This window comes from Limulus polyphemus, unplaced genomic scaffold, assembly GCF_000517525.1.
Source record: "Limulus polyphemus unplaced genomic scaffold, Limulus_polyphemus-2.1.2 Scaffold7721, whole genome shotgun sequence".
Lineage (NCBI taxonomy): Eukaryota > Metazoa > Arthropoda > Merostomata > Xiphosura > Limulidae > Limulus > Limulus polyphemus.
The window spans coordinates 18,219-35,762 of NW_013673331.1; the positions used below are offsets into that span (position 1 = coordinate 18,219).

The 17,544-nt window shown below is 34.3% G+C and overlaps 2 protein-coding genes across 3 annotated transcripts in view; one reads left to right on the forward strand and one right to left on the reverse strand.

Moving 5' to 3' along the window:
* The window catches only part of LOC106474818, a gene marked incomplete at its 3' end in the record, with an annotated part of 21,258 nt that extends 16,570 nt beyond the window's left edge, over positions 1–4,688 (reverse strand). The window contains exon 1 of the mRNA XM_022403116.1: positions 4,541–4,688. Coding sequence (XP_022258824.1) covers positions 4,541–4,611 — 71 coding nt within the window. The remainder of the gene's footprint in view (positions 1–4,540) is intronic.
* Positions 4,689–6,991: 2,303 nt separating this feature from the next.
* LOC106474816 (transcription factor IIIB 50 kDa subunit-like) lies at positions 6,992–14,363 on the forward strand. Of its 2 annotated transcripts, XM_022403115.1 has the most exons (3): positions 6,992–7,270; positions 10,896–12,042; positions 14,107–14,363. In XM_022403115.1, the coding sequence occupies exons 1-2, from the start codon at positions 7,208–7,210 to the stop codon at positions 12,024–12,026; spliced, it is 1,194 nt and encodes a 397-aa protein (XP_022258823.1). In that variant the 5' UTR covers positions 6,992–7,207; the 3' UTR covers positions 12,027–12,042; positions 14,107–14,363. The 2 variants fall into 2 exon arrangements, with proteins under 2 accessions (XP_022258823.1, XP_013790960.1); XM_013935506.2 differs by having other exon boundaries at positions 6,994–7,270; positions 10,896–14,363.
* The last annotated feature ends 3,181 nt before the right edge of the window (positions 14,364–17,544 follow it).

Consider the following 17,544-nt stretch of genomic DNA (forward strand, 5'->3'; position numbering starts at 1 on the left):
CTTAAAACGTAGAACAATAAATAAAGAAGTAAAGCAAACAATTATCTCTTCTAGTTACAACCTTTGTACTCATTTGCTGCTTTTTGTAGGTTGCTAAGCTCTATAAAATTTTGCACGTGGAGGATGTGAAACAAAGTATTTTTTTTTAGGTTTTATATACACATTTGAAATAACCAAAAAATAATAAATTAATATATCAATACCATAGTATTCCACTAATTTTATTCCTCAATGTCCTGCCAAAAATGGCCCATGTCTGTTGATAACAACACATACAGACATGTTTACGTGTTTTTTAGAGCCGAACATGATCAACACTGTGTGGCGGAGGTATATGCTCTACTTAGTGCCCCTGCAGTTTTTTTGTTATCAAATCAGTAGCTTTCCTATAGTTCTGAAAATCTTCCAACCTATCCCTCAATTTAAGCTTATCGTGTTTATCTCTGATTTTATAGTAAACAAATTACATTTTATCCTTGTTTTCTTAGAAATTTGCCTACCTTGAACTAAAAGCAATTAATTTTCAAAAGGAGGCCTTAAACTGGTAACTGAAATTAAGCCAACTACTATACAAGCAGTGATCAAAGCTTCTAACCTTGAAGGTTTTGTAATTGGTCAGTTTACAATTCCAATCTGACTTCTAATACATAATCCGAATAAACAAAATCATGTCTGACTTTACAAGTATATCCAGAACATTATAGTATAATACCACAATTAACTGAAGTTAACACAAAGATAGTGAATTACAAACACCTTGTTCAGAAATAACATCGAGATAAGAAATACGGCGATAGCCATCAAAGTTTGGAAATCATTTGATCATACAAATCAGACATTTTAAAATCAAAACTACTTAAAAACCACTGCTACATTTTTCCATTTTCATTTTGAACAGGTGAACATATCACGATTTCACCTCATGGATCGAGTCACATTTATCTATGAATATTTCAGTACACAAAACTGATATTCAACCACCAACACCAATGAAAACAATATCTCCACTGGTATATATTCTACAAAAACATCACATGCTTATATATTCTAGTCTAGGACCAAACTGTACATGGGATTCCCACACTTTCAGCAGATACCTGTTCAAGAATAATTACAGAATTTGTGCAGAATATTTTTATAAATTTCAAGATTTATTTCATGCTATTTATAGAATTTCTAGCATAAAATTCGTCTGCATGAATATCACTATCCACCATCAATAATGCGTTATTTTCATAGGGTTAAAAGAGTGAAATTGCAAAATACTTGCCAAAAATAAATTTACTGCAATTTTTTTCTATAAAAATATAACATTCCAAATAATGATTTTTATACCTATCTACCTTCTGTTGGATATTGTTAAACCTGGCTCTTACCACATGCTCACCGACATGGTACTGGGGAAACAATTTAAAGGGAAGAATTTGAGTAGGGGAGAACACAATAGGAGTGTGCAGAACAAACAGGAATAATCTGATCTGTATGAAGTCGCTCACTGAGAGACTTTGATTAGACAGCAGGAGCTGGCCACTCATTTTTCTTCTTCTTGGAAGATAAATAGGTGTATATATGTTTCAACAGTTGACATTGAAATAGTTAGCTCCTTCATCTAGTACACTATCATAGTGTTTTGGGACTAATTTACACTCTGGAGTATTTTGAAACCAACTTAAAAACACTACTCTTAGGCTTATAACACCACAGTTTTGTAGTCCCAAAACACTGTTCAGTATCAGAAAATTCCGTATTTACGTAAACCAAATGAACTAATACTACAGAAGCACAAATACATTGTTAGGCCAAAACACCTAAAACAAACATGTCAGCAAATGGATAAACTTCATTTGACTTGATAAAACTATTACATTCTGAATATCAGTTTTGGACAGAATTATCAGCTATGTCTACTGTGCTTCTTTTGACAGAAGAACTGGTAACTCTCTGATACAGTGTTCATAGACAAAGTCAATTTTTTTCTCTGGACAGCTTACATGGTCCAATGTTCACACCAACACTCAACATTTTATGATAAATACAATCCAAAAACACTGCTTTCACACTTCAGCAGTTAATACATGAAACTCATTGTTCCCTACAGTCCTTGAATTATGCAAATCCTGAAGTACTTCCAGCATCAGAGCTGAGGAGACTACTGTGTCACATCCTACAATCATGACTACATTAGAGCTGAGGGGACCGCTGTGTCACATCCTACAATCATGACTACATCAGAGCTGAAAGGACTGTTGTGTCACATCCTACAATTATGATTACATTAGAGCTGAGGGGACTGCTGTGTCACATTCTACAATCATTACTACATGAGAACTGAGGGGCTGCTGTGTCACATTCTACAATCATAACTACATTAGAGCTGAGGGGACTGCTGTGTCACATTCTACAATCATTACTACATGAGAACTGAGGGGCTGCTGTGTCACATTCTACAATCATAACTACATGAGAACTGAGGGGCTGTTGTGTCACATCCTACAATCATGACTACATTAGAGCTGATGGGACCACTGTGTCATATCCTACAATCATGACTACATCAGAGCAGAGGGGACCACTGTGTCACATCCTACAATCATGATTACATCAGAGCTGAGGGGACTGCTGTGTCACATCCTACAATCATGATTACATCAGAGCTGATGGGGCTGCTGTGTCACATCCTACAATCATGATTACATCAGAGCTGATGGGGCTGCTGTGTCACATTCTACACTCATGGTTAAATCAGAGCTGAGGGGACCACTGTGTCACATCCTACAATCATGATTAAATCAGAGCTGAGGGGATCACTGTCAGTGATCTACAATCAGTGTATTACTCACGTACTCTATCCCATGTTCCACACCATCCAGAATCTACAATCAGTGTATGACTCTATCCCATGTTCCACACCATCTTGAATCTACAATCAGTGCATGGCTCACATACTCTATTCCATGTTCCACACCACCCTGAATCTACAATCAGTGTATGACTCACATACTCTATCTCATGTTTCACACCATCCTGAATCTACAATCAGTGTATGACTCACATACTCTATTCCATGTTCCACACTACCCTGAATCTACAATCAGTGTATGACTCACATACTCTATTCCATGTTCCACACTACCCTGAATCTACAATCAGTGTATGACTCACATACTCTATATCATGTTCCACACCATCCAGAATCTACAATCAGTGTATGACTCACATACTCTATTCCATGTTCCACACTACCCTGAATCTACAATCAGTGTATGACTCACATACTCTATAATATGTTCCACACCATCCAGAATCTACAATCAGTGTATGACTCACATACTCTATACCATGTTCCACAGTATCCTGAATCTACAATCAGTGTATGACTCACGTACTCTATCCCATCGTCCACACCATCCTAAATCTAAGAAGTTCAATGAAACTGATAAATCAAAGTAGGAAAAAAAAAGATAACTTATTTAATGTGCAAATTTACTGACGCTTAAAACATGAGAAACGTACTAAGACACGTGAAATACATAAATTGGTGGTGAGTTATGGACTTCCTACTGAAAACTGAATAAATGGAAATTTGCTTTACTTATTCAGTTTTTGCTTGTTTTGATGGCAGCATTTAGTAGTCATTGTGGCTTTGAAATGGAGTAATAAACTAATACTACAGGATTTCTAAAATCAGGTTGAAAAGACCTAGGGTGTAATTTTTACAGTAATTATTAGTAAGCTCAATATTAAGTTGTGTAAGTCATACCCAATGTTTCTTACATTTAAGTTGACATTAGGAATAAAGACTAAAGCATAAAAAAACCCCAAGATTATAAATATGTGTTCCACACTCTCATATGTGGGCAAAGAAAATCCACCTATTCTTTTCCTTCCTTATGTAACACTTAATTTCATTTCCAATAGATAACGCATGGCAATTTGATCCATCTAGGCCATCTAATTTCCTATTATCATCATACTACAAACTACATATATGAAACATTACTTTCGAAAATGCTCTTTCAATCCACTTTTAAACACCTTCAACAATGTTGTAGCTTCTAAACTTTTAGCACACCTGAGGCTGAAGGCAACTATTCCGTAAAACAACCACCCTAGATTTTGTTTATTATTAGTATCAGAAGTGAAACAACGCCTTCATTTGGGTAGTGTTTTGAACTTTATTAACTTGTAGAAAAAAAAATATATTTCGTCCTCCACGAAGAGAACTGTCAAACACTCGGTTTTTAATTATCATTTTTCAATATAGTCTCAAGCCGACTCTAGCCTCTAGGTTTCCTTGCTTCGGTCCTTTTTTAGGCTCGTTAACCATTTATTAATCATTCAACGACAACGTAGATAATCAGTGTAAATTTACAATATTCTTGTATTACTATACGATGATGAATGATAACCATTTCGTCACTGTCGTGTGCTTGTTAAGGCTAACCGCAACATTTTAATTTAACTTTTATTAATACTTAAATTAAAAAAAAAGAGGTTAATTACTTAAAACAGTAAATACTGATAATTAAAACTCTCTCACCTAGGTCTATAACTGGTTCCTTTTCCCATATTAACTGTTCTTGGACCTGGAGAAATTCTGGAAGATTTCATATTGAAAATTTAATTTGAATACGAGTATTTACTTTTTTAATAGTCGAAACCTCAAGTTACTTAAGTTAAAAACATGAACATAAACTTACTTTCAACTCGCGCTTTTAATACAGCGCCCTCTTTAAATATACATATCTGTACACGTAAGTAGAATAAAGGGTAAGAATTAATAAATATGGTGTTATGATTGATTTTCAATATACATTGATACTAGAGTAAAAGTTGCTTCAAATAACAAATTAGAAAACTGGAAAAAAGATCGCCTTTCAAGACTGCTTTATTTGTATTTAGTTTTATCTCCTGTTTTGCTAAGAAATTGTGTAATAAAATTACCATAGAAATTTACAATGATTCTTTTTTATAATGTTACGACAGCGGAGGTCATGTGACCCTAGTAACACGTCATGCGCTTCTAGAATGTTCATGAAGTCTCGGGAGTTTATAAGATTTCGGTATTCTTGTATATATAAGACGGTCAAGACGTGACAGCAACAATGGGTAATTGAACTGCAGACAGAGAGAGAGGTATTGTTGAGTTGAGCACTTGAGACGTTCGTTGTAAATTATAGCGTGACAGTGGAAATTAAGTGTATTGCAAAGTTGTATTTAGAAAGAATAAACCAGTTTTATTTAAGAAAGGACTTGTATCGCTAAAGTTTCTTCAGAAAGAAATTATACGGAAAATTAACTAACGACCAGAGACGTAACAATAACTTATATATGTTGCTCCTACAATTACCATATTTTCCTTATTAGTCTAGCTTGAAAAGGATAACTGCATAGTTAGATAATTTTCTTCGTATGTACGTGCTATTAAAGCATTAATATATATTCATATATATGAAATCGTTTTCTTCAGTACTGATCTTATTTCACGTGCTAGTTATACACGGTCAAGTGCCTTATTTGGTGATGCTGAAAGAAAAAGTTGAGTTTATCGACTCATGGATGGCAGCATAAGTATTAAGCTATCGATGTTCTTGTTGATTGATAGTTTTTAGCGCAATACTACACAGAAGGCTATCTGTGCTCTGTCCATTGCAGTGGAACAAACTCCCTCGTTTAGCTTTGCGCGAAATTCAAACAAACAAACTATGCCTTTTGTTTAAGAGATTTATAATGCTTATCGCTGACCTCTTGATCTTCTCTTACTTTTTAGTTTTCTTTAAATTATGAAATTTTTCTATATCCTTTTATTAATTCTTATCACTTATCTCTTTGAAATTTTATTTTTCTATATCTTTGTTCTCGATCTTTTATTTTCATATATCTTTCTCATTGACCCTTTTTATTTTTATATATATCTTTCTCATTGATCCTTTTTATTTTTATATATCTTTTTTCTTGATTTAAAAATTTTTGTGTCACTTTTTCTAAATCTTGTTTCAATGCTTTGTTTCTTTCTGCCTGTCCTTCTTTCCACTGCATGTTTCATACTACCAGTGTGAAATACTGACGTTGTCTTGTTTTAGTTTATTTGTTTCTTTGCTCTCTACAACAGATAAGTCTACTCTGCCTGATGTTATATTGTAGTAACATCACACACTCATGTTGGATGGGTCATTGACTAATATCTATTGCTAGCTGAATATATTATGTCGGTATGTTACAGCCAGCAAATACTGTAAAAGAACAAGAGTAAGAAGGCTGTGTTGTTGACTGAACAAAGAAACTGAAGTTACCTGTTAGTTTGAAGATTTTGTTACGACAGTGGAATTCACGCGACGCTGGGAACATGCGCGCTGGAGTTTCTCGATGGATCATGAATTATTGAGGAACCCCGCGAATGTCCGAGTGTTTGCCAGGCGCCCTCTTTTTAGTATATAAGCCCGGAAAATAAAGCCAGCGATCAGAAGAGATATAGATAGATTGAAGAGATAGATAATTGAGTCAAGCGAACAGTAGGCACCGTAAGTAACGTGTGTGAATCACTGTGATTTATAGCGTGTGTTATAAAAGTTGTTAAGTGACTGTGGAAATTCTGTGTATTGCAAAAAATTTATATCGACGAAGAATAAACTAGTTTTAATGTTTTTTGTTTGTAAGTAAGCACAAAGCTACACAATGGGCTATCTGTGCTCTGCCCACCACGGGTATCAAAACCTGGATTCTAGCGTTGTAAGTCCGCAGACATACCGCTGTGCCATTGGAGGGGATGGCTTTTATATTTTTAAAGACAAAACTAGATATCAATTAGAAAATCTTACAAATTATTCGAACACGAGAAGATTTGTCAAATCCTACCAAGAGGAGACCAACTATCGTATTGAAAAGTGTTTATATTACTTTGGGATTTTTTTTTTTTTTAATTTCTGTTTGTGATAAAGGTTATTGTGGCCATTTGACTAAGACTTGGTATTTTGTAGAATAGTTTTCGCACGAGTACTTGAAGTAATCTCAATTTGAAACTTTTTAAATATTTGATGTAAATATTGCCCGTTTAATCTCTATTAAAATTTAAATTAACTATATATTTAATACGAATTCCTAACGTTACCCCTGGCAGGTCTGCTGTAAAAGTGTAATGAGTCATCACTGTTAGGCTTAGCGTAATCTTATCGTGATCAAGTATACGTTAAAATTTAAAAAGATTAATATGTCACTAAATTGCCCGAGTTGTGGAAATGATACCGTAGAGAGTGGTGAATATTACGCTCAGGTAAGCCTGAATTTTATTTCTTGGCTTAGCAATGGTGTATGACATTTCTATGACTTCAAATTCAACTTGAACAAGAACTTCAAGTCATCTAGTACTATAGTACAGACCAGTGGTCGGCAACTTTTTTTGATCGCGGGTCAATTATTATTTTTTTTAAATTTAGCATTGTGTTGGGTCAGTGATAATCATATATAATTATTAATACCGGTACATGTATTTTAAATGTGTATGTTTACTTACATAACAAAAAAAAAAAATAATAGTTCGACCAGTTTGATATTTTTCCCTGAAATTGATCTTAAAATTCTCCGTAGCCGTGACTCTTTCCCAACTTTTCTTTAATATCGTTGTTCTTCTAACATAGCCGAGAAACTTGAACTGAACAATGATTGTGCCCTTACGGGTTGCAATGGTGAAGCCAACTTTTTGCGGGTCAGCCAAATTAAGTGACCCGCGGGTCATATGTTGCCGACCACTGATATAGACTATTGAGTATTGAGCTTTCGTAGTCTTGACTTGTAACTAGAGGATAAAGTTTAACTTCAGTACTTGTAAGTTGTAGTACTCGTAACTTGTTTAACATAGTATTTTTGGAACTGTGTAATTATTGAAACTTGGCTTCAGAAGCTGTAATATATATATTATAGTACTAGACATTGCAGTCCATTATTCATATTTATGTAGTTGAAAAGTGGGAGCATAAATTGAGGTAATTTCACCAAAATTGACCTTTACAATAGTGTATTTATTGACAAGCGTTTAGCCAATACTGTCAGTACAAACAAATTATGAAGTGAGGCAAGTGCACCCAGATATAAAATGTCAAAAGACAGAGTGATGATTTTGGCACATGCTAACATCAGTGGAAATCACAAGCTGCCTTTGCTACTCATTGGAAAATCAAATAAGCCTCAGGCATTCAAGAATGTGAAATAACAATAAGAGTAAAGCATGGATGAATGCTCAAGTGTTTTTAGAATGGTATGATGCAACCTTCATTACTGAGGTTAACAAAATACCAAAAGAAAGTTGAAAAAGTCAAGAACTTATCCTTTTTCTAGTCAATATACTATCTCATCCTTCAGCTGAACTTCTGGAATGTCAACAAAGTACGCTTTATTGGATTTTTAAAAATTCTTGGTCTCAAAAAATACTATACTTCAGAAAGCATGGAATAAAATTTCAAATTTAATCTAAAGAGGAGGCCAGAGATAAAGAAGGAATTGTTAAAGACGTAGCAGTAGAACTGAAAGAAATCCGTGGATTGTAAATTAAAATATGTCAGAGAGTAAATAAACTGTGATGCTGATGACTGGCTATCAACTATTACTAGAGGAGGAGTTCATGGAAATTGCACAAAAAGATGAAGAATTTCAACAAGAAGATAAGGAAGATGATGATAAAGATCATAAGGGGCTGTCACATGATGAGGCTTTGAAATGGCTGGACACTGCAGTGACATGGTTGGAGGGGCAGAAAGACTGCGACTCTGTTCAGCTGGTGTGTTTGAAAAGATTGCATGATTTAGCTAAAAATCAACAACAACAATGGGTCTTCCATAAAACAGCTGTCAATCACTCAGTTCTTGTTGAAATAAATTATGGTTGTGTACATATGTACTCAGTAGTGGTATGTAGTCAGTTGTTTAGCGTGTATGTTACACAGGTAAATGGAATCATTTCTTACTTACACCTTAAATAATTTTTATTTGTATTAACTGTACGTATTAATGATAGTGTAAAATATATGTTCAAGATACAATTTTTTATTAATGTCCCAATATCTGGATTTTCATTCATCTGGACCACCCTTGGTCCCATTTAGTCCAGGTATTTGATGCTCTACTGTATATACTTGTAATTGGCTACATCTTTAAGGGCCAATTTACTTTCTGTCACCTAGATATTTTGTGTTCCTGTGTTAACCCCTTTTTATAGTTCATGTATTAAAACCTTACATGTTATATTTAGCTTAGCTTTAACAAAAGTTTTCTTCACCTTTTTACATATTATTTTCAATATTAATATAAACTTGGATTTGTGGTTCTTTCATTCATCCATTTATAAAAAACAACTTTGGTCTGAAATACCAGTTTTGATGCTTAAAGTATAAAAATGTTTTATTGGGTGTGTGTCTTCATTTTTTCCACTTTGCTCCTCTCCACGGTCTCAAGGAGTAACCATGCTGTTTATGGGTTGTTGCAGCAATATTTGGATTTGTTATACAAACAGCTTTTTCCTTTTTTTTGGAGAGACCTAATTCTTGTAGCTTTTGTTTAGATAATATTTTTCATTCTTATTTTAATATTTTAATGTTGCATTTACTTATAATTGTAACAAATAAAATATAAATAAGAATTAAACTATGTATATACTTGTCAGCAGTTGTTGTAACTACTTTAGTGTAAACACCTTAAGAAAGCTCAAGACTGAAAAATGTGTGCTACTTATAAATCATAGTTTTTATTATTTTATTGAGTGTTGATTACTGAATCTATTGAAATTAGATGCAATTGTGAGCAGTATTTTATGTTTATAATTCTGCTGGTTTAGTTAATTGGTTTATATTCTATTCTACAAGTTTTTGTGCCTTAACAATCTTTAAGAACTCTTTATTTTGATTTGCTGCTTAGTATAAAAAATTTTCTCTAGAATGTTTTAATTAACTGAACTTGTGTTATTATTTTTGTAACTGCCAATTTGTTGAAAAAACAGTAATTATAGTACATGAAGTCAACAGTAATTATTGTACATGAAGTCAACAGTAACTTTTTTTTTTGATGCAAGATTATATTTTGGCCTCCTAGTGTTATATCTGACTGGGACTTAATTCATATTGCACCTTTTACTCATTCATTTTTTATGATTTAATTATTGTATCTTCATTTTATTGTAATTTATCTATTATTATAAATATCTGAGTTATACTTGAAGGTAATCCATCTTGTAATGTATTTGTGTTTTTGTTCTAGAAGCTACTTTTTTAATTTTATATGCATATGTACTATAGTTACTGAGCCTCTTCTTTGCTGTTTCTAATTATATAGCATTTTGTTAAGTTACTGTACTAATCTCATTAGGAAGCAATCACCAAGTCTCATTTTATGTTAAATAGTTATAAGTTTAGCTCCAAATTTTGTTTTTCTAGCTGGAGAGCTTACCACTGTAATATTTTCTGCCTGTCTATTTTTTTCTATTATAGTTTTATAACATGAGTGCATCAAAGTATTTTTTCTGCTGAAATTTCATTATAATTGAGGTTGTGTGTTTAGAAGTTATGCATGATCAATATAGTTAAATGTTTTTAAACTAAAGACTTGCAATAAGGATATTTATGTGTTTCTAATTTTCAGAAGTTCTATGTCTGTTCTTGCTTTTCAACAATATTAAAGGAGGTTTATTGCATGTGTACAAAACCCTTTACACAAACATTCTTTAAAAACTCTGTGTATATGTGACATGTGCAGATTGTTCTGTATGAGTTAATAAGTTTCAAGTTTTAGTATCAAACACACACACAGATACTGAGGAGATATAATAAATAAATAGTGTAAAATTGACAATACTTTGAAAAAAAAGTCAAATTATTTTATCATTCATTAAGTTTGTCATAACACTTTTTACAGGATCACCTTGTGTGTACATCATGTGGAACTGTTATTGAAGAAGACAGCTTTGAGAATTCATCATTACTGGATGGGACAACACTTGTAGCTGCTAGTAGAAACAAACATACTTCATCTGTACAGCTGAGTATTAAAAATGTACCAAAGTCATTCCTCCAGATTGCTTTCTACAAGAGAACGGGAAAGAAGGTACAAGCTGGTTTAAACAAATCTAAGGACTTGGCTTCTGCTTTTAAGTTTAACCAAGATATGACAAATGAACTTACAGATCTATATTCTGAATTGGTAAAGACTGAAGTATTCTTCTTTCGTAAACAGAAGGTTAAGGAAATCTTAGCAGGCTGTTGTGCTTATAAAGTTATGAGAGAAAGAGACATAGCTGTGTGTGTATCAAGCATTTGTAACTTTTTGGATTGCACTGCCAGTGAATTCAGTTTAATATACAAACAGTTTTTGAATGTTTCTTCATTTAAAATCAGAAGTACCAGTGCCCAACAGCTAGTTCCAGTTGTTTTAAGTGATCTAAAACTAGGGGAAGAAGCCGAAGATATGTCAAAGAAAACATTAGAGATTATTAATTTAGCTGACAAGTTGGGGTTTACCAGTGGTCGAACAGCAACTCCTATTGTTATTGGTGCTGCATTTTTGGCATGGCAGGCTATGAATATTCAAAGAATGAAAACAAGTTTCCAGACATTTTGTTCTGTTGTTGGGCTTTCCAAGTTGGTGACAGCTCGTCGTAGAGCTTTAGAGTTAAAGCATTTACTGGTGGATTTGGGTAAACAAATTCCTTGGTTAACTGCAGACAGAGTAACAGTTGCAAATGTTATATTGCATATAGACTCAATCATTAAGTATTCTTATGCCTTCATAAAAGATAAGTCAGCATTGTCAGATAAAGGTAAAAAAGATAACAACCAGAACCCTGATGTGGTGGTTAGCTCCAAACGTGAACTTGTACAAGGAGAAAGCTCAGCTGGCTCTTGTAAGAAACAAAAGAAAGAAGAACTTAGCTATGAAGCAGGTTATGTCAGTGATGACATATCTGATAGTGAGATTGACAGTTATATCAAATCAGACACAGAAATTAAGGAATATGAAAAATTACTTAGTAAATTTGAACAGAAGTGATAAGTAAGGAAATTTGGTGATTGTGTGCTTAATGGATAAGTTATACAAGTTATTGTAACAAGTATCTTAAAAAAAAGAACAACTTAAAAGTAAACAGTGTCATTTATGAAAAGTTTATAGTTATGTGTGAAATAAACCTGGTAGATGCATGAACATTTTATGCTATGTATTTTAATTATCTTTTAGAAAACATTACATTAGGTGCAAGTATTAGCATTGAGTGATTCAAACAGCTTTGATGTACAAGAATTGTTGTTTTAAAATCACAAAAATGTGTATAAGAAATTTGTAATATTAACTTGTGTATTGGTAAAAAAGCTAAGTGTGCTGTTACTTTGACAGTTTATCCAATTGTGCTATATCAGAAGGAATTTCCCCTATCATTTCGGCTGACTTTTTTTATGTATTTCACCCAAAACAGTTTCCATTCACTGAGAAGCATTTCAACAGGAGATAATTATTTCTGATTGTCGTCCCTCTTTAAGATGACCATCTAAAAATGTTCATCCTTCTGTCTTACTTTCATCTTCTAATTCTTAGTTGTACCCTTGGTAATTTGATCATATTTTCCTTTGTTACTGGTATTGGATGGACTGTATCATGATATCTATGTTCCCAGTGTTTTTATACTTTATTTTCTTGGCTAAAACTTTGATTACAACAGAAGGTATTGTGTGAAATACCTTGACTGATCATGATTCTCATTCTGAACTTCTTTTATTTACTATCAGGGTTCATTGTTATTTTTAGATGTGCTGAAATTTTCAGAGGGTCTCGGATAAGGGTGTTTATACCATGGAATAAATCATAAACATTGGATCTTGCTCTGGCTGTGTTAAGAAATTGATTTGTGCAGATGAACCACTTTGTTTACTGAGAGGTTCCATTACATCTTAAAAGTGAATTTGGGTTACACCCCACAAAAATTTGCCATTTAGTGATGTCTTTGGCATCCAAGTCACATCTGGTTGCAATTCTTTAAGCCAGATAGAATCTCTAACAGGTGGCTTTTTTCTCTGTTCATGGCTTAGTTAAAACAACTAGGCCTACATTTCTGTTGAGCATAGTAATTCTGATTATTGAGGTATTGCTGTAAGGCTCAACACCCCCTTTAACAATTACAGGGATGCCTGGGGTTGTGGAAATGTTTATTTAGAAACATGGTTCTCCATGAGAGGATGATCCTCTGGAAGTGGACTGTTGAATGGCTTTTGGTATCTAATGATGCCTTGGTGGGTACCTATGTTCCTAGCCTTGCATAGTATTGAGGCACTGGAGACAGAACAATAGCTCTTCACCTAGTGTTTGTCTTGTAGCTCCTGTGAAGATGTAGCTCTTCACCTAGTGTGTGTCTCGTAGCTCCAGTGAAGATGTAGCTCTTCACCTAGTGTTCGTCTTGTAGCTCCAGTGAAGATGTAGCTCTTAACCTAGTGTCTGTCTTGTAGCTCCAGTGAAGATGTAGCTCTTCACCTAGTGTCTGTCTCGTAGCTCCAGTGAAGATGTAGCTCTTAACCTAGTGTCTGTCTTGTAGCTCCAGTGAAGATGTAGTTCTTAAACTAGTGTATATTTATCTTCTTTAGTCTAGTTAGTATTCTTATTCCATTTAAATTGTAGAACTCATCCTCAAGTCTACCATGTCTTTCTAATTCCATTGGTGCTCATTGATAGGGATGGTTTTTGTGACTTGACTATTGTGGTTGTAGGAGGTACTAACCTCAGGATCATATCCAGTCTAGATATTATTGGTCTGATCTTCACTACAGGTGAAGGACAAAGCAATGCAATTCGATTTTGACTATATGTGACTACGCCTTTGAATGTGATGTCTTCACTCATTTTCATAGTAATCCACTCTGGTTCTGGTTTCCCTTCAACTCTGATTGCATTTTCCATTGTTAGGGTCAAAGATGTTATCTTCCTGCCTAGAAATCCTAATTTTAGTGACTTTCATCTCAATATGAATATTTAATATTTCAGAGGTAAACTGCCTGTTTAGAATTTTACAGATAAGTACCCATTTAAAATTTATAAATTTTTTTATCCATTTAGCACCTTATCAAAGCTATGATTATGGTGCAAGCTGTATTGTTAATCCTACTGTATGTTATACTTCATTTTAAGTTGTTTCAGACTTGATAAAGTAGCAGACACAATAAAACTGTAATAATAGTGTAATGTCTATTACTAAGTAAGGCAAAGTTAGTGTTCAACCTTTTCACGATTTATTGTAATATGATAATTAAATGTTGTGCTCATTAATCAATGACATTCAACTAATTGATTATTCTCATGTGATTTAGGTAGTTTGAATAAATTAAAAAATTAATTGGAAACGAATTTTGATTAGTTGATTATTTCATGAGTCATGACACTAATAGACAAGATGAACAATCTTTAATTATTTGAAAATAAGGATATGAAATCATCATGGTTATGATGAAGGAATTAGCACAAAGGATCACCAAAAAAATCAAAAGACCCAGAAACCTGAAATCTTTTTAATAGTTGACTGTTCTTAGGGAGTAAATGGCATAGTTGACTGTTTGAAAGTGCTAGTTTCTGGGTCTTTTAAAATCATCACAATATTTTGATTACTTGAATACTTGAAACAATCCGATTAGTTTATTATCTTATGTGACAGTAATCTACACTCACAGATGAACAATTGAGTGAATCACTTGGCTCTATTGCTTAATTATGGTATCAACTGTCTTCTTACTTCACAAAGAAATTACTTAATACTATCAAGCCATTTATCTGGCTTTGCCTCACTCAACTAAATGAAAAATGTACCTGTCATATACTGTTGTTTCTACATTATAAAGTGTGCTTTAAAAGTAAAAGAATGCTGAAAAATAAGTGATCACAATACACTTAAAGATTAGATGAAACTGTGAGAATGAGATAATTTAAAATCTTGTTTCTGAAACAGTTAAGTGTCTGATCCAAAAACGAATATTCCAACTGCTTGTTTGTTATTGCTACTAATTACTAATCAAAATTAGGATATAAGAAAAACTAAACATACAAATCAGTTGTTCATTCCAAGTTATGAGAAGATTTGAAATAAACTCGATTATGGATATGTTAAGAAAACAGATTAATTACATCTAAAATTGAAAACAATTGCTAACATTTAAAAAAATGGGAGAATTTGAGTTAACTGTAGTCTTTAGTTAACTTTAAGTTTAACACTAAACTTTACCTGCAAACAACTTAAATTTTTAATAAGCTCATTTATAAACATTAATAGTTTTGTGGGTATGGTGAAACAGTTTACTTAGTATTTATGATTTGCATTATTATTATCAAATTTTACATTGTAAAAATCTGTATTTATGTAGCTTTTGATGATGAAAACAATAATTTAACAGACAGCACAATAAAAAGTATTTGTTACTTAGATATTTGCCAGTTCTAAACTCAAACCTTAATCCAAAACTAAACATAATACAATTATATCTCAGTCACAACAATTACCAGGCTTTAGCTAAACCTAACGACTACTACCTAACCTAAATAAGTATGATCTAAAAATATAGCAAGGAAACACTTCACTGTTGTACCATCAGGATTTATTGTTGAGTTTCTGGAAGGATAATGTGTGTAGTAGCCCTTGGATGATCACTTGAACAAAAATAATGGAATTTTCTGAATGTAGAAGTATTCAAGACTGATAGAGAGATGGTTGTATGGAAGAGATGTTGAGTCTAAAAAAAATTACTGCTTAAACCTGGTGCCTTAGACCACTTGAACAGATGGTATCCCTAATGATCAGTCTTGGTAAAAGGGAAGCACAGATGACCGAGATTTACAGGATTGGATTGCATCTTGTGAGTTCGAATTTACATGGGGATGTCTTTACTAAACTCAAAGGACTTCACCATTCAAAGCACAGCAGCCCCAGCTCTAGTCAAGACTACTGGAAGTAATGGACAGATGCTAGACATATCAATAGTAGAAGATTTCCATTTAGCATTGTCTCCCAGACAGGGTAGGCAACAGACACCTATGGTGACTACTGTGATCCATGGGGTGAAGTATCTTTCAGGATGTAAAAATTCACCATGACATCAGTGTTAGCTCGTGACAGCTGGGTCATGCATGAGCCATATTGAGTATTTCATCACCCTGGACCTAAAACTGACCACCCATTGGGGGTGTTGGAATTCCTGTGATTGGATTTCACACAGAACTGAAAACATTGGTAGCATTTCTTCCTGGCATCCATCAGGATTATACGAGAGAGGCCCTGTGAGCAAGGATAAGCACATCACACCTCCAATGTTCAAGAGGACAGCAAGATATGACCTGGAGACTGATTCCAAAAATGTTTCAGATAAGTTACTTCCTGGAATGGATGGACGTAGGAGCAGGAAAACAACTGGGCAACCATCATGTACCAGCTGCATCACTGATTCAACCAAGTAGAGAATTGACTGATTCATTAGGCTGAGCTCAAGGATAAGCACCGAGAAACTGGCCACCTACAAAGATTATCTGTGCCAGTTGTATGAGAAGGCATACCCAGCAATGGCCTTTGTTCCCAATGAGCTTATGTGACAACAACATCACTTTCACAGAAGCTGTGTCCATTGTGTCATACTTTGAAGTAATCACTTCAAACCAGCAATAAGAGAGGCAAGTGTTATGGTAATTCTATTGGTGGATGGTGTGACTCGGGTACCTCCACCACAGTGGGCTAAATCCATTGGAGGTTTAACAACCAGCTGCCTCAACAGGATGGAAATATGAGCCAATCACACTGTTCTTCAGTGAGTGGGCAAGTCTGTGCAAATCTTTCCATGGGGTACTTGCTGCAGCAAGGCCTGTTCACAAGATATATACCACAGAAAGATGCACCAATGAGGTATGAGCCATCACAAGGGTACATGTAACTGCAAGGTCCACCCATGGAATACATACTGCAGCCAAGGCTAATGCCCCTGCTTGGAAACAATATATGATGTGAAGAGTGAAGCATCTGATTTGCTTGTGGACTTTGTGCAATAGTGAAGGAACTGCCCATACTTTATGGCAGAGCTATTGGCTCCAGCTGACGGTTCAGCAGATGCCCACAAACACACAATGTCAGCACTTTACCAAGCCACAAAACTGACAAGGATATCAATACTGTCCATCGAATAAGCAGGTCTAGGTAGATGCTGTGACAAATGCTCCAGAAAAACTGATGAGCTGACGTCGGGAGTGTCTACTAGCTTGAGGAACAACAGTGGATGGGAGTGTTTCTAGCTTGAGGAACAACAGTGGACGGGAGTGTCTACTAGCTTGAGGAACAACAGTGGACGGGAGTGTCTACAAGCTTGAGGAACAACAGTGAACAGGGGTGTCTTCTAGCTCGAGGAACAGCAGTGGACGAGAGTGCGTACTTAGGATAGCTAAAAGTTATAGCATACTTTCTTTGGAATATTTATGTCAGTTTGTTTAGTGTCTATAAATCTGCTGCTTGTGAACTGAAGTTACAATCCATCAGTTTGTTTGGTGTTTATAAATCTGC